The sequence below is a fragment of the Oncorhynchus clarkii genome, chromosome 1 (genome assembly GCF_045791955.1).
Source record: "Oncorhynchus clarkii lewisi isolate Uvic-CL-2024 chromosome 1, UVic_Ocla_1.0, whole genome shotgun sequence".
NCBI lineage: Eukaryota > Metazoa > Chordata > Actinopteri > Salmoniformes > Salmonidae > Oncorhynchus > Oncorhynchus clarkii.
The window spans coordinates 62,780,344-62,803,110 of record NC_092147.1 but is presented as its reverse complement, the minus strand read 5'-3'; the positions used below and the strand labels follow the sequence as shown (position 1 = coordinate 62,803,110).

Sequence of the window (22,767 nt, the reverse complement as noted above, 5' to 3'; positions counted from 1 at the left end):
AGCTAGGTTTTGCGTTTCCTCGAGGGCAGGAGTTGTTGCGAGCGAGTCGACTACCGGTTATATAAGCGCATACAAGATGCTGCTCATCAGTCACCTATTTAGTTGTTGGTGTGCCTTCTCAAGACTTCGATTCTGCCCCCACACATTCATTTATAAAGTGTTCGTTTATTTGCAGCACTGCTTTTGCCCTTTTGATTTGCCGTTGCTGTTTTCGAGAATGCAGGCTCACTTTGAACATCTTTGAACTCTGAATAACTGTGGATTCGTCGCTTTGGTCCAAAATAGGTTATTTCATTCAAAATGCGGATATCAAGATCTGAAGTTCAACCTACTCAATGACAAGTAGTCTATTAAAGATTTCAAGCGATGGCTGTTGATCCAGTCATTTTTTTCAAACGAATGTTTTTTTACGCGCGACTCCGAGGATGAGAGTCCAAATTAAGTTGTGAAAATGAGACATATGGACCACAAAATCTCAGACCCTTTACATAACCCCCAAGTGCAATATTAATATTACTCTAAGGTCGCGTGCAATTATTTGGACATGGACAATGGATACTTTAAGAATTGCAGTAAATGGTGTTTCTTATACCGAGGCATCAGAGATCTACAAACCACATGCTGATCCGTTCACTGGTCCAATAACAAATCTTGCACCTTGGAATTTCGCAGTTTTGGCTACCTTGATGTTTGTTATAACATCTCTGTCTCTCTTTGAAAATTTCACTGTTATGTTGGCCACTTACAAGTTCAAACAACTGAGACAGCCCTTAAATTATATCATAGTTAATTTATCTCTCGCTGACTTCCTTGTGTCACTCACCGGTGGAACCATAAGTTTTCTAACTAACGCCAAAGGGTATTTTTTCCTTGGAAATTGGGCTTGCGTTTTGGAAGGTTTTGCTGTCACCTATTTCGGTAAGTTCAGCATGGTTCATGGTTATGTATCTGAATAAATTGGATGCTGGGGTAATTTCACACTTACTGTAGGTGTCAGTGTTGGAGCTGTTTAGATTCCAAAATGTTGCAAAAAGAATAACATTTGAAAGTCAAAGACTTGATTGACTGTTTATTTGTTAGATTGGTTTCTTAGACAATTTTTTTAAAGACAGCCGAACAGAAGCCATCCATCATTTGTAGTGCATTTCGCAGTTCTTTTAAAGCATTTTGTTTGCGGTGAAAAATGTCCCTAAAACTGATGGCAAAATGACAAACAGATATGGATCGTGTGATAACATTGTCCAATTTAGGAAACACACACATTTTTTGTTGCACAACATAGCCTTATAGTCAACAGTGAAAACACTTTGTTGCTGGGAAAGTAGGCTACAGTAGCTACAGTAGCTACTCATTACATCAGAAGGCAGTAATCTGTTTAGTATGATGCCTTAATCCATTTGTTTTTGAGCTGGTTTGTATGTAAGACATGCTGAGAGAGGTGAGGCCCCTGGAGAGAGTATGTCACAAACGCAGAAGTGGGTTATTTCCCTGCTGGTCCGAGGGAAACGCATGGGCAGTCTAGGTTAGGGAGTATGACATTCAATAAAAACTTGAGTGGCAGTTTCAAAAGCTTTCCGGGAAGTATTTAGACTTCAGAGAACATGCTGCCTGCCCAGTTTCATATGTCTTTGGGGATTCGTGTGTATTAGTTGATCGTGATGGAATAGAATCGAGATCGACTATACACAAGTTGCTGTTCTGATCCAACAGGATAAATAGTTGTCAGTCATAGTTAAAAACAATTGTGATCCTCATTGAGAAAATCCCAGCGGACATTTTTGGGGTCAAAGAAGGTTCCATAAATGCACAAAGCTGTATGAATTATTAACATAGTTGTATCCAATTGTCTAATAAATCAAAGTGATTGTAGATACCTTTGTAGCATTCTCAGACAGTTATTTGAACCAAAGGGCAGTAGGGTAAAACTTGATAATAAGTATACCGGTGTAATATCACTGTCATTACACTAGTAACAGTATTGTATTAACATTAGCATATTATTAGTATAGCAATGGAGTTGAGCACTTTTCATAATTACACAAAAGGAATAGGGGCTGCTCCTTATTTCACGTGTGACCCAAATAGCACTTATTTGGGTCCTTTTATATGCTTTTCTACAACAACAATTCTGAGAGACTGTAGTCTTGCCCCAGAGACTGTAGTACATAAGCAAACCTTTGAGAGTGAATTATACTGTAATTAAGTACAGCTTTTTCACTCTATTGGGAGGCAGCCTAATGTACCTTTACTGCATCATAGTCTATTTAAGTGTAAGTGTACCTCAATATGTACCTCTTACATGGATTATATATATCCTGCAAACTGCTGTAGCTATACCTAAGTGCTGTCACATTTGCATAACTCTCGCTGAGACTGTAACTCAAAATCCTATTGTGGTTGGAATCATAGTGCTCTGCCTTTTCTCTGACATTGTCACAATGCTATGTGAATATCATGTACATGCACTCTTTGAAAAAGGAGCTACCTAGAACCATAAAGTGTTCTCCCGCTGTCCCTTTGATAGAACTGAACCCTTTTGGTTCCAGCTAGAACCTTAACACCGAAGGGTTATTTGAGGGTTCTACCTGGAACGAAAAAGTGCTCTATCTGGAATCAGACAGGGTTATCCTACAGGAACAGCCTAAAATCCTTTTAGGGTTCTAGTTAGCCCCTTTTCTTTAATTTTCCATGCATTTCACTGTTAGCTTCTATATTCCAAAGGGAGCCCTCAATCCTGTTTATAAACTTGTACATTTGACTCTATGTTCCACAATAAAACATATTTGAAACAGTATTTACCCTTCATAATACCCTTCTTTCAGGGATTGTGGCTATGTGGTCCCTGGCGGTCCTGTCCTTCGAGCGTTACTTTGTGATCTGCCGGCCTCTGGGGAATGTCCGTCTGAGGGGGAAGCATGCAGCGCTGGGCCTGCTGTTCGTCTGGACCTTCTCCTTCATCTGGACTATCCCTCCTGTGTTCGGCTGGTGCAGCTACACCGTCAGTAAGATCGGCACCACCTGCGAGCCCAATTGGTGAGAGGCAACATAGAGAGCAGAGGGCACACATCCTATAGTAAACATACTGTGGGTGGATGTACAGCAACATCAACCTCCTGTTTGTATCATACACGCACTTAGGTACACACAGGTCATTCTTGAATAGCATTGGGATTTTCGAATTGCAGTGGCATTTGGGCATGGCAAAAATGGTTGTGTGAACTACAGATATCCCCTTTAAAGGAATAGTTAACATTGTCATAATATGACTGGGCCATGTAGAAAATGGTGGAAATGTAATTAAAATGCCAATGATCTACTTTCCTCTGACTTCAGGTATTCCAACAACATTTGGAATCACACCTACATCATCACCTTCTTTGTGACCTGCTTCATAATGCCCTTGGGGGTGATCATCTACTGCTATGGGAAGCTCCTACAGAAGCTGAGGAAGGTCAGTTTCTCCATGTATAGAATACTGGCACTACTGGGAGAGGATGCAACTGAACAAAAGTAGTCCTTGGTTGACTAGCAAGCACGTGTTTGGGAATATTTTTTTGTAATTGTCTTGTCATTATGTCCTTTAAATAAACTTACATAACAGACTTTATAGCTCAATAACCTAAGCTGTTTGTTGTCACGTCACTCCTCAGGTGTCCCATGGCAGGCTGGGTAATGCCAAGAAACCGGAGCGCCAGGTGAGCCGCATGGTGGTGGTGATGATCGTCGCTTACCTGGTGGGCTGGACACCCTACGCAGCCTTCTCCATCATTGTCACAGCCTGTCCCACCATCTACCTGGACCCCAGACTGGCTGCCGCGCCCGCTTTCTTCTCCAAGACGGCCGCAGTCTACAACCCAGTCATCTACGTCTTCATGAACAAACAGGTATCTCCCTCTTTCCCCACTTGAACGCATGGCTACTTATGACATTCTCTGAGTTGTTAATTACATTGAAGGCTTACACCGTATGGAACCGTGATATTGCTGTTATTATTGTTGTCCAAGGTTTTAGACAACCATTCCCAGGTGTACTGTGAATAAGGCCAGGATACAATCAGATCAACAGTAACATAGTTTGTGATGGCTTTTGTTTCGGTGGTGTCGGAGGTGTAACTGTGTTAGAGCTGTCATATCCACAAGCTGCTCCTGGCATTACCTATTGCGGACATGCCATTGGATGCACTGAATTGCATTAGTAGAAATCCCATGCAGCTACATTACAAAATTTTAACACTGGAATGTGTGATATAATCTACACCTCGGTCAGGCTTCTATAAATCCCTATTATTGGTATCGTTATTTCTATGTAGCCTACACTTTCTCATTCTGAACATCTAACACGGGTTGGATTTAAGGACATGTGTGGTTTCATGACAATTACCACAAGAGCAGCCAATTACCGATTTGACAGCTCTAATGCAATTACACCGCTGACACGCCTAAACAAAAGCAATGATAAATTATGCGTTTGTCGGCTAACATGGGTTACTGCTGATCTGATTTAATCCTGGCCTGTTGCTTATGAATTCTCTGAATTCTGCAATATGAATGAAAATACAATTCGGCAGTTTTCAGGAGGAAAAATGCCCACCAGTTCTCTGCCAGGTTGTGGCAAGTCTCACTCAACTGACACAGAGCTGAGAGGCATCATCAATTGTTAGTCCTGGGATGAAAGCCTTTGAGGAAAACTCAGCTGACAGTTCTTTTTTGTTTGTTTTTGGGTGTTAGCCTGTCCTTAAATAATGTATGGTGTATGAATAAATGACGTGAAATATAGAATGTAGAACTGTCCGTGCTGGCTGGCTGCTTTAAAAATGCATCAGCTCCTCGATCCGCAGGGAGGTACCAGTTTTTTTTGCAATTATCAAAAGATATTCTGCACATTGAGAATGGGATATGCGTTAAACAATGTGTTTTTCTTATTATCCTGAGTGGCGCAGCGGTCTAAGGCACTGCATCTCAGTGCTCGAGGCGTCGCTACAGACCCTGGTTTGATTCCAAGCTTTATCACAAACGGCCATGATTGGGAGTCCCGTCGAGCGGCGTAAAATTTGGCCCAGCGTCGTCCGGTTTAGGGTTTGGCCGGGGTAGTCCGTCATTGTAAATAAGAATTTGTTCTTAACTGACTTGCCTAGTTAAATAAAGGTTAAACAAAAAATATATATATATTATTATCAGGGGTTCTTGATTTCTCTCTGCTCATTTAAAGAGAGATATACAGAGTATTCAGACCCGTTGACTTTTTCCACATTTTGTTACACTACAGCCTATTTGCAAAAACAACATTTTACTCATCAATCTACACACAATACACCATAATGTCAAAGCCATTTTGTTATGCAAATGTATTACATTAAAAAAAAAAAATTACATAAGTATTCAGTCCCTATACTCAGTACTTTGTTTAAGCACCTTTGGCAGTGATTAGAGCCTTGAGTCTTCTTGGGTATGACGCTACACACTTGGTACACCTGTATTTGGGGAGTTTTTCCCATTCTTCTCTCCAGATCCTCTCAAACTCTGTCAGGTTGGATGGGGAGCGTCGCTGCACAGCTATCTCCAGAGATGTTAAATCGGGTTCAAGTCCGGGCTCTGGCTGGGCCACTCAAGGACATTCAGAAACTGGTCCGAAGCAACACCTGCGTTGTCTTGGCTGTGTGCTTAGGGTCATTGTCCTGAAATTTTGCCTCAGTCTGTGTTCCTGAGCACTCTGGAGCAGGTTTTCATCAAGGATCTCTCTGTACTTTGCTCCGTTCATCTTTCCCTCGATCCTGACTGGTCTCCCAGTCCCTGCCGCTGATAAACATCCCCAAAGCATGATGCTGCCACCACTATGCTTCACCGTAGGGATGGTGCAAGGTTTCCTCAAGACATGACCCTTAACATTCAGGTCAAAGAGTTCAATCTTGGTTTCATCAAACTAGAGAATCTTGTTTCTCATGGTCTGAGAGTCCTTTAGGCTGGCATGTGCCTTTTACTGAGGAGGTGCTTCCGTCTGGTGGAGTGCTGCGGACATGGTTGTCCTTTTGGAAGGTTCTCCCATCTCCACAGAGGAACTCATGCCCTCATATTGCCAACAAGTGCTCAGCATATGTGGGAACTCCTTCAAGACTGTTGGAAAATCATTCCAGGTGAAGTTTGTTGAGAGAATGCCAAGAGTGTTCAGAGCTGACATCAAGGCAAAGGGTGGCTATTCAAAGAATCTCAAATATAAAATATATTTTGATTTGTTTAACACTTTTTTGGTTACTACATTATTCCATATGTGTTATTTCATAGTTTGGATGTCTTCAGTATTTTTCTACAATGTAGAAAATAGTACAAATAAAGAAAAACCCTTGGATGAGTAAGTGTTCTAAAACTTTTGACCAGTAGTGTATGTAAAAAGTAATTTCTGTTTTCATTTATTTTTTAAATACATTTGCACAAATTGTAAAAACTTTTTTCGCTTTGTCATTATTGCTGTAACGTAACGAAATTTGGAAAAAGTTAAGGTGTCTGAAAACTTTCAGAGTGCACTGTAGATTTAGATTTACACAAAGCCACAATGAATTTGGTCAATGAAAGACATTAAATAACACATTTTTCTTATTTTTTAAGCAAATCTATATTTTTGATGTAAATGGTTGTTAAAAAGCCTCATGCGCGTGCTTTCTCGTTCCCATTGTGGTGATAATGTTGGTTTCTCGGGACTGATGGCTTCTATGACAACCAAAATAAATAGTATTCTCTCTGATATATGGGCATTTATTCTTGTTTTCTGCATTCCCTCATGTTGCCAAAGGAGCCTGAGGATGTCTATCACTGTGGTGGGGTACGTTTTTCAAAACCAAGGAAAATCACAAAAACAGTATCTAAAAACTTCAATAACATGCTGTTTACATAACATTTTTGATTTGGTAAAAAAAAAAATGAACATATGTACATACTTGGTTGACTGTCCTGTATAGTATACTGTATTGGTCAGGGAGATGTTGGTCACCCGGTGGGTGCATGAATTCTGCCGGTCCATCTGACCGGCTGCTCCACTTTAGATCTGTCCTGTAAATAGGTCACTGTATTTATAAAAGAGCAGGGGATGTGAATAAATATAAATAAGGACAGCTAGCAGGCAGATCCTGGCATCAACATACCTCAGATGTAGGACAGTTGACCAATGGTAGAATGTTGATTTCTCTTAAGGTCAACTGACCTTAAGCAATGGGGTCTGTGTGGAAGTTACACAATAGTGTCAAGAGAGACATTGGAGGCTTCCTACAATGGATGACTTCTGTACAGTAAAGCAGATTTATACCATAGACAGGTTCAAAGTATATCATACACAGGTCACAGCAAGGTCAAGGGGGAACGTTCTACCATTATCCTTTGATATTTCTTAAAAGAACGAGCAATGATCTCACAAGGTCAGTCCCTTAAAATACAAATGAGGAACCACAGTCCCCAAAGATCACAGTTGTCAGGCAGAAGTTTTTGATTAATAATTGAGCAAATTAAGTCTTGTCTGTGGCTGTGTGATGAATGGTTGGCATGCCATAGTCTCTCTCTTGTGCCATATCAAATCACATCACATTTTTATTTGTCACATGCCAAATACAACAGGTGTAGAAATGCTTACGTACAAGCCCTTAACCAACAATGTAGTTAGGAAACATAAGTGTTAAGTTAAAAATAGAGAATTAAAAAAACTTTTTTTTTAAAATAACAGTAGCGAGGCTATATACAGGGGGGGCACAGGGTAGTCAAGGTAATATGTACATGAAGGTAGAGTTAAAGTGACTATGCATAGATAGTAAACAGGAAGTAAAAGAGGGGGGGGACAATGCAAATAGTCTGGCTAGCCATTTGACTAGCTGTTCTGGAGTCTTATGGCTTGGGGGTAGAAGCTTTCGGTGCGGTAGCAGAGAGAACAGTCTATGACTATGGTGGCTAGAGTCTTTGACAATTTTTAGGGCCTTCCTCTAACACCGACTGGTATAGAGGTCCTGGATGGCATGGAGCTTGGCCTCAGTGATGTACTAAGTCGTATGCATTACCCTCTGTAGTGCTTTGCGGTCAGAGGCTGAGCAGTTACCATACCAGGTAGTGATGCAACCATGCTTTCGATGGTGCAGCTGTAGAACTTTTTGAGGATCTGAGGACCCATGCTAAATCTTTTAAGTCTTCTGAGGGGGAGTAGGTTTTGTCGTGCCCTCTTCATGACAGTCTTGGTGTGCTTGGACCATGTTAGTTTATTGGTTATGGGGACACGAAGGAACTTGAAGCTCTCAACCTGCTCCACTACAGCCCCGTCGATGAGAATGGGGGCCTGCTCGGTCCTCCTTTTCCTGTAGTCCACAATCATCTCCTTTGTCTTGATCAAGTTGAGGGAGAGGTTGTTGTCCTGGCACCACACGGCCAGGTCTCTGACCTCCTCCCTATAGGCTGTCTCATCATTTTCGGTGATCAGGACTACCACTGTTGTGTCATCGGATAACTTCATGATAGTGTTGGAGTCATGCCTGGCCATGCAGTCGTGAGTGAACAGGGAGTACAGGAGGGGACTGAGTACCCCTGAGGGGCCCCCTGAGGATCAGCACGGCGGATGGATTGTTACCTACCCTTACCACCTGGGGGCGGCCCATCAGCAAGTCCAGGATCCAGTTGCAGAGAGAGGTGTTTAGTCCCAGGGTCCTTAGCTTAGTGATGAGCTTAGAGGGCACTATGGGGTTGAACGCTGATCTGTAGTCAATGAATAGCATTCTCACATAGGTGTTCCTTTTGTCTGGGTGGGAAAGGGCAGTGTGGAGTGCAATAGAGATTGCAACATTTGTGGATCTGTTGGGGCGGTATGCAAATTGGAGTGGGTCTAGGGTTTCTAGGATAATGGTGTTGTTGTGAGCCATGACCAGCCTTTCAAAGCACTTCATAGCTACAGATGTGAGTGCTACGGGTTGGTAGTCATTTAGGCAGGTTACCTTGGTGTTATTGGGCACAGGGACTATGGTGGTCTGCTTGAAACATATTGGTATTACAGACTCAGTTAAGGAGAGGTTGAAAATGTCAGTAAAGACACTTGCCAGTTGGTCAGCGCATGCTCAGAGTACAAGTCCTGGTAATCCGTCTGGCCCTGCAGCCTTGTGAATGTTGACCTGTTTAAAGGTCTTACTCACATGGGCTACGGAGAGCGTGATCACACAGTCATCTAGAACAGCTGATGCTCTCATGCCTGCTTCAGTGTTGCTTGCCTCAAAGCGAGCTTAGAAGTAATTTAGCTCATCTGGTAGGCTCATATTATTGGGAAGCTCACGGCTGTCCTTCCCTTAGTAGTCTGTAATAGTTTGCAAGCCCTGCCACACCCGACGAGTGTCGGAGCCGGTGTAGTACGATTCAATATTAGTCCTGTATTGACGCTTTACCTGTTTGATGGTTTGTCAGAGGGCATAGCAGGATTTCCTATAAGCTTCCGGGTTAGAGTCCTGCTCCTTGAAAGAGGCACCTCTACCCTTTAGCTCAGTGCGGATCTTGCCTGTAATCCATGGCTTCTGGTTGGGGTATGAATGTACAATCACTGTGGGGATGACGTCATTGATGCACTTATTTATGACTGATGCGGTGTACTTCTCAATGCCATCGGAAGAATCCCGGAACATGTTCCAGTCTGTGCAGGCAAAACAGTCCTGTAACTTAGCATTTGCGTAATCTGACCAGTTCTTTATTGACCGAGTCACTGGTACTTCCAACTTTAGTTTTTGCTTGTAAGCAGGAATGAGGAGGATAGAATTATGGTCAGATTTGTCAAATGGAGGGCAAAGGACAGCCTTGTCTCTGTGTGTGGAGTAAAGGTGGTCTAGAGTTTTTTGTTCCCCTCTGGTTGCACATTTAACATGCTGGTAGAAATTAGGTCAAATGGATTTAAGTTTCCCTGCATTGAAATCCCCGGACACTAGGAGCGCCACCTCTGGATGAGCGTTTTCATCAAATCAAATGTATTTATATAGCCCTTTTTACATCAGCTGATATCTCAAAGTGCTGTACAGAAACCCAGCCTAAAACCCCAAACAGCAAGCAATGCAGGTGTAGAAGCACGGTGGCTAGGAAAAACTCCCTAGAAAGGCCAAAACTTAGGAAGAAACCTAGAGAGGAACCAGGCTATGAGGGGTGGCCAGTCCTCTTCTGGCTGTGCCGGGTGGAGATCACAAAACATGGCCAAGATGTTCAAATGTTCATAAATGACCAGCATGGTCAAATAATAATAATCACAGTAGTTGTCGAGGGTGCAACAGGTCAGCACCTCAGGAGTAAATGTCAGTTGGCTTTTCATAGCCGATCATAAGTTGTATCTCTACCGCCCCTGCTGTCTCTAGAGAGCAAAGTCCAGTGAACAAGTCAGGGTTCCACAGCCGCAGGCAGAACAGTTGATTGACAGTTGTTTGCTTATGGCCGTACACAGCTCATTTAGTGCGGTCTTAGGGCCAGCATCAGTTTGTGGTTGTAAATAGACAGCTACGAAGAATATAGATAAACTCTCATGATAAATAGTTGGGTAATAGCTTATCTTGAGATACTCTACCTCAGGCGAGAAAAACCTCAATATTTCCTTACTATTAGATTTTGTGCCCCTTGTCTTTACCGGAGGCGGCTGTTCTATCTTGCCGATGCAGCGTAAAACCCACCAGCTGTATGTTATTCATGTTGTCGTTCAGCCACGACTAGGTAAGATAAGATATTACAGTATTTAATTGTTGAACATATTTGATCGTAGTTCTATTTTGTTATCCAATTATTGTACGTTGGCTAATAGGACTGATGGTAAAGGCAGATTACTCACTCGCCGACGGATCCTTACAAGGCACCCCGACCTACCTCCCCGATATCTCGGTCTCTTTCTCCTTCGTATGATGGGGATGAGGGCCTTGTTGGGTGTCTGAAGTAAATCCTTTGTGTCCGACTCTTTAAAAAAAAAAAATCTTCCAGTACGAGGTGAGTAATCGCTGTCCTGATATGTAGAAGCTCTTTTCGGTCATAAGAAATGGTGGCAGAAACATTACATACAAAATAAGTTATATGGCATCTTGGGACTGTAATCTGCCCAGTCCTACAGAGGGGCACATACTCATGATTTAAGCATTGTGAAGCCTGAAGAGAATTAACATTTGGGAATGACTTGATTGACAGGCCTGCTACTTTAGTGCATTATCAAGGAGCATCCCCTTCCCTTCCTCATCTCTCCCATCTCTCTCTTTCTAAGCTGATTGGGGTGTGCTTTGTTCAGCCCTGGCTCTGCGAGTTTGGAGGTGTACTTCTGACTGTTGCACGAAGACCCGTGAGCCTTATTGTGAAGGCTATTAGAGTAAGTTAGAGAGAAAGAGAAAGTTACTACAGAGAGACATATAGATCTTTATTTGGCCTCAGCACAAAATTCACTGTACACAAGCAGCTACTGCACTGAGAAAGGGATCGTTGCAGAGGAAAATATCCACACCTCTTGGCATTTTTCCTATTTTGTTGCCTTGGGGAGGTTTGTATCATTTGATTTACACAACATGCCTACCACTTTGAAGAAGCAAAATATTATTTTTGGAACATTGAAAAAAAAATGAATTCACCATTATTATTCAAGTTTATTCATTATTATTGGAAGTCTCTTGTGGTATGTCTCTATAAGCTTGGCACATCTAGCCACTGGGATTCTTGCACATTCTTCAAGGCAAAACTGCTCCACCTCCTTCAAGTTGGATGGGTTCCTCTGGTGTACAGCAATCTTTAAGTCATACCACATATTCTCAATTGGATTCAGTTCTGGGCTTTGACTAGGCCATTCCAAGACATTTAAATGTTTCCCCTTAAACCACTCAAGTGTTGCTTTAGCAGTATGCTTAGGGTCATTGTCTTGCTGGAAGGTGAACCTCCATCCCAGTCTCAAATCTCTGGAAGACTGAAACAGGTTTCATGGTGTTCTCAGGGTGATGAGAGGTGTTGTGTTTGCGCCAGACATAGCGTTTTCTTTGATGGCCAAAAAATCTCAATTTTAGTCTCATCTGACCAGAGTACCTTATTCCATATGTTTGGGGAGTCTCCCACATGCCTTTTGGCGAACACCAAACATGTTTGCTTAATTGTTTCTGTAAGCAATGGCATTTTCTGGCCACTCTTCCTTAAAGCCCAGCTCTGTGGAGTGTACGGCTTAAAATGGTCCTATGGACAGATACTCCAGTCTCCGCTGTGGAGCTTTGCAGCTCCTTCAGGGTTATCTTTTGTCTCTTTGTTGCCTCTCTGATTAATGCCCTCCTTGCCTGGTCTGTGAGTTTTGGTGGGCGGCCCTCTCTTGGCAGGTTTGTTGTGGTGCCATATTCTTTCAATTTTTTAATAATGGATTTAAATGGTGCTCCGTGGGATGTTCAAAGTCTCTGATATTTTTTTAATAATCCAACCCTGATCTGTACTTCTCCACAACTTTGTCCCTGACCTGTTTGGAGAGCTCCTTGGTCTTCATGGTGCTGCTTGCTTGGTGGTGCCCTTTGCTTAGTGGTGTTGCTGACTCTGGGGCCTTTCAGAACAGGTGTATATATACTGAGATCATGTGACAGATCATGTGACACTTAGATTGCACACAGTTGGACTTAATTTAACTAATTATGTGACTTCTGAAGGTAATTGGTTGCACCAGATCTTATTTAGGGGCTTTCATAGCAAAGGGGGTGAATACATATGCACGCACCACTTTTCCGTTTAAAATTTTTTGAAACAAGTTATTTTTTTCATTTCACTTCACCAATTTTGACTATTTTGTGTATGTCCATTACATGAAATCCCCCCAAAAATGACAGGTTGTAAAGCAACAAAATAGGAAACAACACCAAGGGGGATGAATACTTTTGCATGGCACTGTATGTGGCAAGATGAAAACAATTTTTTTAGGAGAATGCCAGTACATCCTGCTCTGTACCATAATACTACTAAATGGCATATTATTATGAGTATTAGTAATAATAATAATATATGTGTTACGGATACAGGTATCCTGTGTCTGTGTGTATCCTGTGCGTGTTTCTTTTCTCTCCTGCTCCCCTCACAGGTGAAAATCATTACTCCCCAATCAGTCAACAATCAACCCATCAATCAGAAGACACACCTCCTCCTGTTTCCTACCCTATCACAGTTCCTTCCCCATGGTTTAAAAACCCCATTGTTAAAACACACTAGTTAGAACTGGGCGGACCACCCACTGTATTTTTGGTTAGTTAGTTAGCTGTTGTTGAAATAGGCTAGTCTAGCTTAGGGGTGTTTTTGCATATTTGTTTCTTTCCTTGGGTCCAGCTCAGCCCCTTTTCCTGCTCCCCCCCCCATTACCGTGTGTTTATAATAAACCCTGAGTTTGACGGTATTATTTCGGTTGTCGTGGTTATTTCGTTCACTTTTACTTTGTCACTATTATAATTTACATGAGTTATGTTACGGGTCTCACTACCATCCCCCCTAGACTGTCGGGCCAAAAGAGATTCGTAACATAAGTGGGGGCTCATCCGGGATCTGTCTTTACTGACACCCATGCCGCTCATGTAGATTGTTGTAGTGGTATAGTTCAGTGTTGAGCGTCATAGCTGAAGTAGCATTAGTGTTTGCTATTTTCGTTGGCTCTTGTGAAGTAGTGTAAGATGGCTACTTTTGATTTGAAGTCCTTTTTGGATAATCCTTCGTGGGAGGTTTTTGATAAATGTCGTAGAGTTGATTTAATGACCTTTGCTGACCATTACTCAATATCGATTCCGCAGAGTGTAGTTAAGGCGGAGGTTAAACAGCTAGTGTTAAATGTATTGTTGGAAGAGCAGGTGCTTGTGTTACCGCTGCCTGAGTCTACTAACCCTGTAGGGGATGTAACTGCTCCTATAAGCCCATTGGTATCTGATAATGAGGGTGAGGCTAAAACACCAGCCACATTGTCCCATTTTGATCCACTCTCCCCACTGTCAAACGGTGATGCCAGAAGGGATGTCCGTTTAGCACAGTTCCAACTAGAGGTGGAAGAGAGAGCCCAAATTAGGCGAGAGACTCTCCAGTTGGAGATGTGTAAAATTGAGGCAGAAAAAGAACGAGAACAACGGCAGATGATGTGTAAAATTGAGGCAGAAAGAGAACAGCGGCAGATGACGTTTAAAATGCGCCAGATGGAACTGGAGGCAGAGACAGCGAGGCTAGCCTTCGTTCCTACTGTGCCTGTTTGTGAGCCGTCCTCACCTGCTGTGTCCTCAAACACGTTTGACATTAGTAGGCAGATAGCCTTAGTACCTTTGTTCAGAGAGTCGGAGGTTGACTCCTATTTTTGTGTATTTGAGCGTATAGCCGTAGCATTGAAGTGGCCTGAAGAGGTATGGTGCCTATTACTTCAGTGTAAATTAACTGGTAAAGCCCAAGAGGTTTTGTCAGCGCTACCTCTGGAGGACAGTTTGAATTATGAAGTGGTCAAAGCTACTGTTCTTCGTGCCTATGAGCTTGTGCCTGAGGCATACCGACAGAGATTTAGGTCTCATAGAAAGTCTTCTAGTAAGACTTATGTGGAATTTGCTAGAGACAAGGGAAATCTGTTTGATAAATGGCATGCTGCTAGTAAGGTAACTGATTTCAACTCTCTCCGGGAGTTAATCTTGTTGGAAGAATTTAAAAATTGCTTACCCGAACGCATTGTAGTTTACCTAAACGAACAGAAAGTATCCTCCCTGGCAGAAGCGTCTGTGTTGGCAGACGAGTTTGTGTTGACGCACAAGAGTGTGTTTTCGGCTCAAACTGAGAGTAGATCCACTGAGTTTCCTACCTTTAGCCCTAGTCGGCCAGCAGTAGTATATCAAGCACGCCAGAAGAATGAGCGTTCCTGTTTCTATTGTCATAAAGTGGGACATATGATTAATGATTGCTTCCTGCTTAAACGCAAACAAGGGATGCCTCTACGTGCCAAGCCGCCAACAGGTGTTGCTCTAATTCGTACGGTTGTGAGGTCTACAACAAAACAGGTGCCTCAGAGTAACTGTAGTTTGAAAGACCCAGTCCCCGACCGTAGTTATGAACCATTCATTTCCGATGGGTTTGTGTCCCTAACGAATGACGAAGCGTCTCAGCGTCCGGTTAAAATCCTTAGAGATACTGGTGCGGCGCAGTCGTTTATATTGTCTGATGTGTTGCCCTTATCTGACGATACATACTGTGGTTCCAGTGTGTTAGTGCAGGGTATTGAAATGGGTTTTGTCCCAGTGCCGTTGCACTTTGTGAAAGTACACTCTGAGTTAATCAGTGGAATATTCAGAGTGGGGGTACGTCCTAAGTTGCCAGTGAAAGGTGTGACCTTTATAATGGGTAACGATATTGCCGGAGGAAAGGTAGTACCCGTATTGGAAGTATTGGATAAAAGTGACCACTCTCTCTCGAATGAGTTGGCACAGAGTTATCCACATGTGTTCCCCGCTTGTGCTGTCACTCGTGCTCAGGCACTACAAGAGGGTGACGTGATAGATTTGTCGAACACTGTTCTGTTCAAAGAGGATGATCAAGAGGATGGATTGTGTGATACCTCTGAGAAGTTGATCACCTCTGACAAACAGCCCAGGAAAGAATTAAAGAACGTTGAACTTATTGCTGATGCAATACAGTTACCAGTTACTCGTGAGCAGCTGATTGCTAACCAAAAGGTTGACAACAAGCTTGCTAAATGTTTTTCTAGTGTTGTCTCGTTAGAAGAGGTGAAGAAGAAGAATGTGGCTTACTTCATTGATGGTAATCTCCTCATGCGTAAATGGAAATCCCATGTTGACGCGGGTGGAGATTGGAATGCTGTTTACCAAATAGTGATTCCTACAGCCTTTCGACAAAATGTGTTATCCCTTGCTCATGATCACCAGTGGTCTGGTCATTTAGGAATTACAAAGACGTATGATCGGATCCTTCGACATTTCTTTTGGCCAGGTTTAAAACAAGATGTGGCTCAGTTCTGTCGGACATGCCACACCTGTCAGATAACAGGAAAACCAAATCAGGTTATTCCTCCTGCTCCTCTTTGTCCTATACCTGTCATAGGTGAACCATTTGAGCATGTGGTGGTTGATTGTGTCGGACCGTTACCGAAGACAAAATCGGGTAACCAGTTTTTGTTAACGATAATGTGTATGGCTACAAGATACCCCGAGGCTATTCCTCTGAGAAGGATTACAGCTCCGATAGTGAGTAAAGCCTTAATAAAATTCTTCACGACATTCGGGTTACCTAAGGTGGTACAAAGCGATCAAGGTACCAATTTCCTATCCAAGCTCTTCAAGCAGGTGTTGAAATCCTTATCAATTACGCACCGTGTATCAAGCGCCTATCACCCAGAGTCTCAGGGTGCGCTTGAAAGATGGCATCAGACACTGAAGTCTATGCTACGTAAATATTGTTTGGAATCTGAGAAAGATTGGGATGAGGGAGTTCCTCTAGTTTTGTTTGCTGCTCGTGAAACTGTGCAGGAGTCCCTAGGTTTCAGCCCGGCTGAACTAGTGTTTGGTCACACAGTAAGAGGACCAATGAAAGTCCTTAAAGAACAGTTCTTGTCCCAAGAGTTGTGTACCAGAGATGAGAATGTGTTGGACTATGTTAGTCGCTTTCGTGAGCGCCTACACCAAGCTTGTGCTCTTGCAAAGGAAGCTCTGTCTTCCTCACAGAGGAGCATGAAAAGACACTATGATAAAGAGGCTGTTTCTCGTCCACTACAGCCAGGTGACCAAGTACTGGTGTTATTACCTGTTCCAGGATCTTCACTGTCAGCTCGTTTCTCTGGTCCTTATTTAATTGAAAAGAAAATAAGTGAAACTGACTATGTGCTTCAAACTCCTGATAGAAAACGCCAATCTCGTGTGTGTCACATTAACATGTTGAAAGCATACCACACCCGACCCATCACACAGTTAGATAGTTCAAAAACAGAGGAAGGTACTGCTGTCTCCTCTGCTACTACTGCGATGATAGTGGACTGTCAAATTGATGATGTTGATGGCTTGGAGTTGCGCAATACTCAACAGCAGTGTGTTAGATTGCCCAACTCAGAAATGCTGCTGTCTATCCAGTCAGGTCTGGTTCATTTAACGGATGGACAGGCTAATGATATTGTGAGGCTACTACACAGTTTTCCATGTCTCTTTAATGACGTTCCTACTCGCACAAATGTGTTGGAACATGACATTAATGTTGGAAATGCTACACCTATCAAGCAACACCCATATCGTATCAACGCTTCCAAGAGGAAGATAATGAGGGATGAGGTGAGATATTTGTTGGAGAATGACCTGGCTAAGCCAAGTTCAAGCCCTTGGAGTTCTCCTTGCATTCTGGTTCCTAAACCTGATGGTACGTCCAGGTTATGTACGGATTATCGAAAGGTAAATTCTGTCACAATGCCAGATTCGTTCCCGTTACCCAGACTGGACGACTGTATCGACACTATTGGTGCTGCTAAGTATGTGACCAAGTTGGACCTCTTAAAAGGTTACTGGCAGGTTCCGTTAACTTCACGTGCTTCTGAGATTTCTGCCTTTGTGACCCCAGACAACTTCCTTCAGTACTCAGTCATGGCTTTTGGGATGCGAAATGCACCAGCCACTTTCCAACGACTGGTTAACTCTGTATTAGCTGGCGTTCCTAATTGTAGTGCATACCTTGATGACCTAGTGATTTATTCGTCTACGTGGTCAGATCATGTTGACTTGCTAAGGGTAGTATGTGAACGGTTGGCAGCTGCTTCTCTAACCCTGAACTTGGCAAAGTGCGAGTTTGGGAAGGCTACTGTTACCTATCTCGGTAAAGAGGTTGGCCATGGACAGGTGCGCCTGTTGATGCCAAGGTCTTGGCTATAACTGCATTCCCTGCACCTACCACTAGACGAGAGCTACGCCGCTTTTTAGGGATGGTTGGCTATTACCGTAGCTTCTGTAAAAATTTCTCTGCGGTAGTTGCTCCATTGACTGATTTGCTCAGTCCGGCAAGACCATTTGTGTTGTCCCCTGATTGTAAGAGAGCTTTTGAATCAGCGAAAGCACTCTTATGTAGTACCCCTGTACTTGCTGCTCCGGATTTTGAACAACCGTTCAAGCTTGAGGTAGATGCTAGTGCCAGAGGTGCTGGTGCTGTTCTACTGCAGCAGGACAAGAGTGGAGTAGATCATCCCGTTTGTTAGTTTTCACGTAAATTTAATAAATGTCAAACAAACTATGCGACAATAGAACAAGAAGCTCTTGCTTTGTTGTTGGCTCTGCAATACTTCGAAGTATACATTGGTTCCAGTGCCCTACCAGTGATTGTGTATACTGACCATAACCCCTTAGTTTTTCTCCACCGAATGTACAACCAGAACCAGCGCCTTATGCGTTGGGCGCTGATTGTACAAAATTATAATTTGGAGATCCGCCACAAAAAGGGTTCAGATAATGTGTTGGCAGATGCTTTGTCTCGTGTGTGAAGATGATTTCTGTATGTTTTGCAAGGTTGTTGATTTGTTGTGAGTGTTCATTTAAATACTGTAGTCGCAATCCCCCCTAGGGTTGCTCTTTTAAGGGTGGGAGTGTTACGGATACAGGTATCCTGTGTCTGTGTGTATCCTGTGCGTGTTTCTTTTCTCTCCTGCTCCCCTCACAGGTGAAAATCATTACTCCCCAATCAGTCAACAATCAACCCATCAATCAGAAGACACACCTCCTCCTGTTTCCTACCCTATCACAGTTCCTTCCCCATGGTTTAAAAACCCCATTGTTAAAACACACTAGTTAGAACTGGGCGGACCACCCACTGTATTTTTGGTTAGTTAGTTAGCTGTTGTTGAAATAGGCTAGTCTAGCTTAGGGGTGTTTTTGCATATTTGTTTCTTTCCTTGGGTCCAGCTCAGCCCCTTTTCCTGCTCCCCCCCCCATTACCGTGTGTTTATAATAAACCCTGAGTTTGACGGTATTATTTCGGTTGTCGTGGTTATTTCGTTCACTTTTACTTTGTCACTATTATAATTTACATGAGTTATGTTACGGGTCTCACTACCATCCCCCCTAGACTGTCGGGCCAAAAGAGATTCGTAACAATATGCCATTTACCAGAAGCTTTTATCCAAAACAAGAGTCATCATGCATACATTTTACATGGGTGGTCCCAAGAATCAAACCCACTATTCTGATATTGCAAGTGCCATGCTCTACCAACTGAGCTATACAGAACCACTGTACCACTCAACAAAGCTCTTCTGACACACAATCCTGCTGTCTATGTCCAGTGCAGAGAAATATGGGAATTGAAATGTGTTCTCCACTTAGCTGAGTGGTGTGAAATGTTATGATGTTTGCCTTCTTCATTTTGGAAAACCATCTAGCCTCCAGAATAGCCTTTCAATGGGACAGAAAAAAGTGTTGTTGACGTTATTTTGCTCAAGCCATTCATAGTTCCATTAAGTTCACACATTTATGACCTTATGCTTGGTATGACACATAATGTGCCATAGTTGCTTTCTTGTTTTTGTTTTTTTTGGAACATCAAGCGAACACATTTGTCAAACAAACACTCAAATGTGTTCTCTGCTAAAGCCTTAAAGATGTCAGTGGACAAAACACTGCGAAGTGAACATCCATTTGAGAATAGGCCAGGATTCTATCCGATCGTGGGTTGTAAGTCAATGCAACTTTTAAAGGCAATGTTCCCACGTTCGCAGAGATTGCTTTCACTGCAAACGCAGCATCCCACTGGGCAAAAACTGGTTGAATCAATGATGTGATGACGCTGAATCAACATTGAAAACTGATTGGATCTGCAACAAGTAACCAACGTAAGGGCATTTAGTCTTTTTTTCTCACCCAACTTTTATCATGAATCCAATGACATGGTGATTTTTTTTATAAAAAACGTTGAATTTACATCAGCTGAAAACTCAACCAAATGTAAATCATAACTAGAAGTTGAACTGACGTCTGTTCCCAGTGGGATATGTCGTCTCAATGTGAAATTCCCTTTTAAAAGCAGCATTGTCTACAACCCGCGATCGAATTGAAAACCCGGCCATAGTGTTTATTTTCAGCAGCCTTTGGGAAAGTAAAGAGGTGAGATGCATTAGCTTGGACTTTATGTTGAAATGGAAACTTCAATAGTGGCACAGGTCATGCTTGAATTTGCTGGGGGGCGATGCATTGAGGGTTTTCCTGGAATCTGCTTTTGGGACAGAAAAAGCTTGCAAAAAAGGTCAGTCACGTAACAGTTTTATCTGCAGGGTAATGTGGAAACAAGTAATGATTCAGAGCTTTTTAGAGTTTTTTTCTCCCACCCTTTTAGACAAAATTGGCATGCCATTGATGTGTTTTCTTCAGCAGGAGGATGGTGGTCAGTACTCCATCCTATCTGTCTTTTAAACAAATAGCAAAAACCAATGGCAGTGTTGCAATATGTGCTGAACATCTCTTGATAAGTATGATGCATATCTCCTACCTGCACAGCCATGTAACTGTCTACCGCTTATCTGCTTCTTTTTATGAGGAGCTACAGTATCCTGACAGTTCAGATATCACACTGCAAGGCAATAAGTGACTATCACCTTATCACCTTGGTACTGTTCATAAGGCACCAATCAGAAGCCTACATGTCCAAAAATAACATTTATTTCATTCCTGTTTAAAAATGTTTTATCCCCCTTCTTACTGAAGGAACACTGGCTTTCTGACATTTTCTTTTCGATTGGCTGTTCTAATGCCCTTTGACCTTTGTCCAGTTCAGGAAGTGTCTGATCCAGCTCTTTACCGGCAAGCCTGCGCCAGAGAACATGAACGCAACATCGCAGCGACCAGGAATGACGGGGGAGAGCTGCACGGGGGGCGAGATGTCAGCCATCGCCGCCCGCATCCCGGTCTGCGGCAATTCTCAGCCTAAGAATGAGGAGTCCCCGAGCGAGTGCAGCTCCGTCGCCCAGCTACCGATCCCAGAGAACAAAGTCTGTCCCATGTAGGCCAACAGAAGACTCCCCTCCCCCCCACCTCCAGTCCTCACTGCCTTTACATCCTCCCTTTCCATTCTTATACAGATGCATCTTCTCTTACTCACAAACTTCTTGTGATAATTGTTAGTTTAAAGATGCCAGCTGTAACCACAAAGGTTCTCTGGTTAACTTTGTATGTATTAGTAAAAATAGAGGAAACATGTCCGAAACCGGAGCACAAAAGAGGGACATAATACTTTAATGTATGGCAAGCAGACAGACTACCCAGACTGCCTCTCTGCTGGCTTTCATCTGAGCCTAAGCAGGGTCAGGCCTGATTGATGTCTAGGTAGGAGACCAGATGCTGTTGGAAGTGGTGTTAGAGGGCCAGTGAGAGGCATTCTTCCCGCCTCAATACCTTAGGCTGTGATGGGGACACTGCCACCCAAAGGGTGCCCTTAAACAAAGGTCCTGACTCTTATACAATCATGGCCACCTAATCCTCCCATTAGCCCTCTCTCCACTACAATACAAGATTCTTTCAGCACGAAAACCGCTAATTCTTTGAGTCCCCTCCATCATTACTTATCATTATTATGACAAGAACATTAAATGTTTATTGACAGTGATTAAATATTAACAATTCAGCAAGCTAGAAATCGTGGCTGTAGATGTACTATTTGCTTGTCGGATTCCCTCCCACTTTACTCGAGTCGTGAGTTATTTTTGTTCTGGTAGGCCTAATTATCATCAGCTACCTAACAGTTTGTTGTATTAGAGGGGGCCCGTACACACTCAGCTGGTACAACTGATGTACTCTTTGTTGTATCACAAATGCTGTGCCAAATGCGCTGCACATCAGTTGTACAACTTGAGTGTGCACCACCTGCATTATCACGGTTGTCAGAGGGGGCAGGTGCCGAGTCCTACTCTTACCCAGAAGAGCCAGACTTAGAAGATGAGAGCTGGCTACCGTCAGAATGCTTTAATCTGTAGCTCTTTTCCCCTTTGAAGCCCCTGTGATGGCAACTGCTGAGAGGGTATTGCTTTCTATGTTTCTGTACATTTTTCTTTCTCTTCTTGAGCAGATTCGATGGCGAAATTTCCGTTCAAAACAAAGACAGTCAATGAGGCTTGGTGCAGCTGGCCCCCTGCTGGCTCTACTGGGACACTGAGAGACTGTATATTTATGATGAGTCCACAAAAAAATCCTTTCTTTCTTCAACACACTGTGACTGTACATTGTATGTCGAGAAATAATGTATATGGGACTGTGAAGGGGTCCAGTGAATACGAGTAGCTCTGCTCATCATTAGTGCCGACAAATACCGTAGCATTGTACACAAAAGCATTGTACAATGAGGATCACATCACAAAGCATGGGTCTACAGCCAGCAATATTGTAGCACAAGATACTGTAACACTTGACTTTAGAACTGGTTACAGTAGATGTAGTAATACGTTTCAGGTGTATTCAAACTTATGTAAATGTATCTTGACAACGTCTCTTGTTCACCATTCTGTGCAGCACCATCATTGAATAAGTTGAACAGTAGTAATAATAATGTGATAATATCCATATGCCGGGTACAGCAGAGACCCTGATCATATTGCATGAGTCAGTCTCAACAAATACATAATGTACAAATTCATCTCGCATTGCCACACTTCATGGTCTTGTTCACTGGCCTATTGGAACGAATGTAACAAAGCCGGAAAATGAAGGTTTGTATGAAGGGCTGAGTCTCCACAAGGATAGTAAAACCAAAACACACACACACACAAATACACACACAAACTGTACGACTATACACGTTGCACACACAAAAGCAATAT

The 22,767-nt window shown here is 42.8% G+C and overlaps 1 protein-coding gene across 1 annotated transcript; it reads left to right on the top strand.

Annotated features, from left to right (window-relative positions):
• Nucleotides 1-218: 218 nt before the first annotated feature.
• Nucleotides 219-22,119, top strand: LOC139410200 (vertebrate ancient opsin). The gene is made up of 5 exons (XM_071155667.1): nt 219-918; nt 2,823-3,033; nt 3,334-3,451; nt 3,651-3,884; nt 20,728-22,119. Exons 1-5 carry the CDS (start codon nt 552-554, stop codon nt 20,959-20,961), a joined length of 1,164 nt encoding a protein of 387 aa, XP_071011768.1. The 5' UTR covers nt 219-551; the 3' UTR covers nt 20,962-22,119.
• Nucleotides 22,120-22,767: the final 648 nt, after the last annotated feature.

Excerpts from the sequence above, each read along its gene's own strand:
- LOC139410200 (XM_071155667.1), top strand. The coding sequence starts at position 552 with ATGGATACTTTAAGAATTGCAGTAAATGGTGTTTCTTATACCGAGGCA. Across the intron at positions 919-2,822 it reads TTTTGCTGTCACCTATTTCG|GGATTGTGGCTATGTGGTCC; the intron begins GTAAGTTCAGCA and ends CCCTTCTTTCAG. Across the intron at positions 3,034-3,333 it reads ACCACCTGCGAGCCCAATTG|GTATTCCAACAACATTTGGA; the intron begins GTGAGAGGCAAC and ends CTCTGACTTCAG.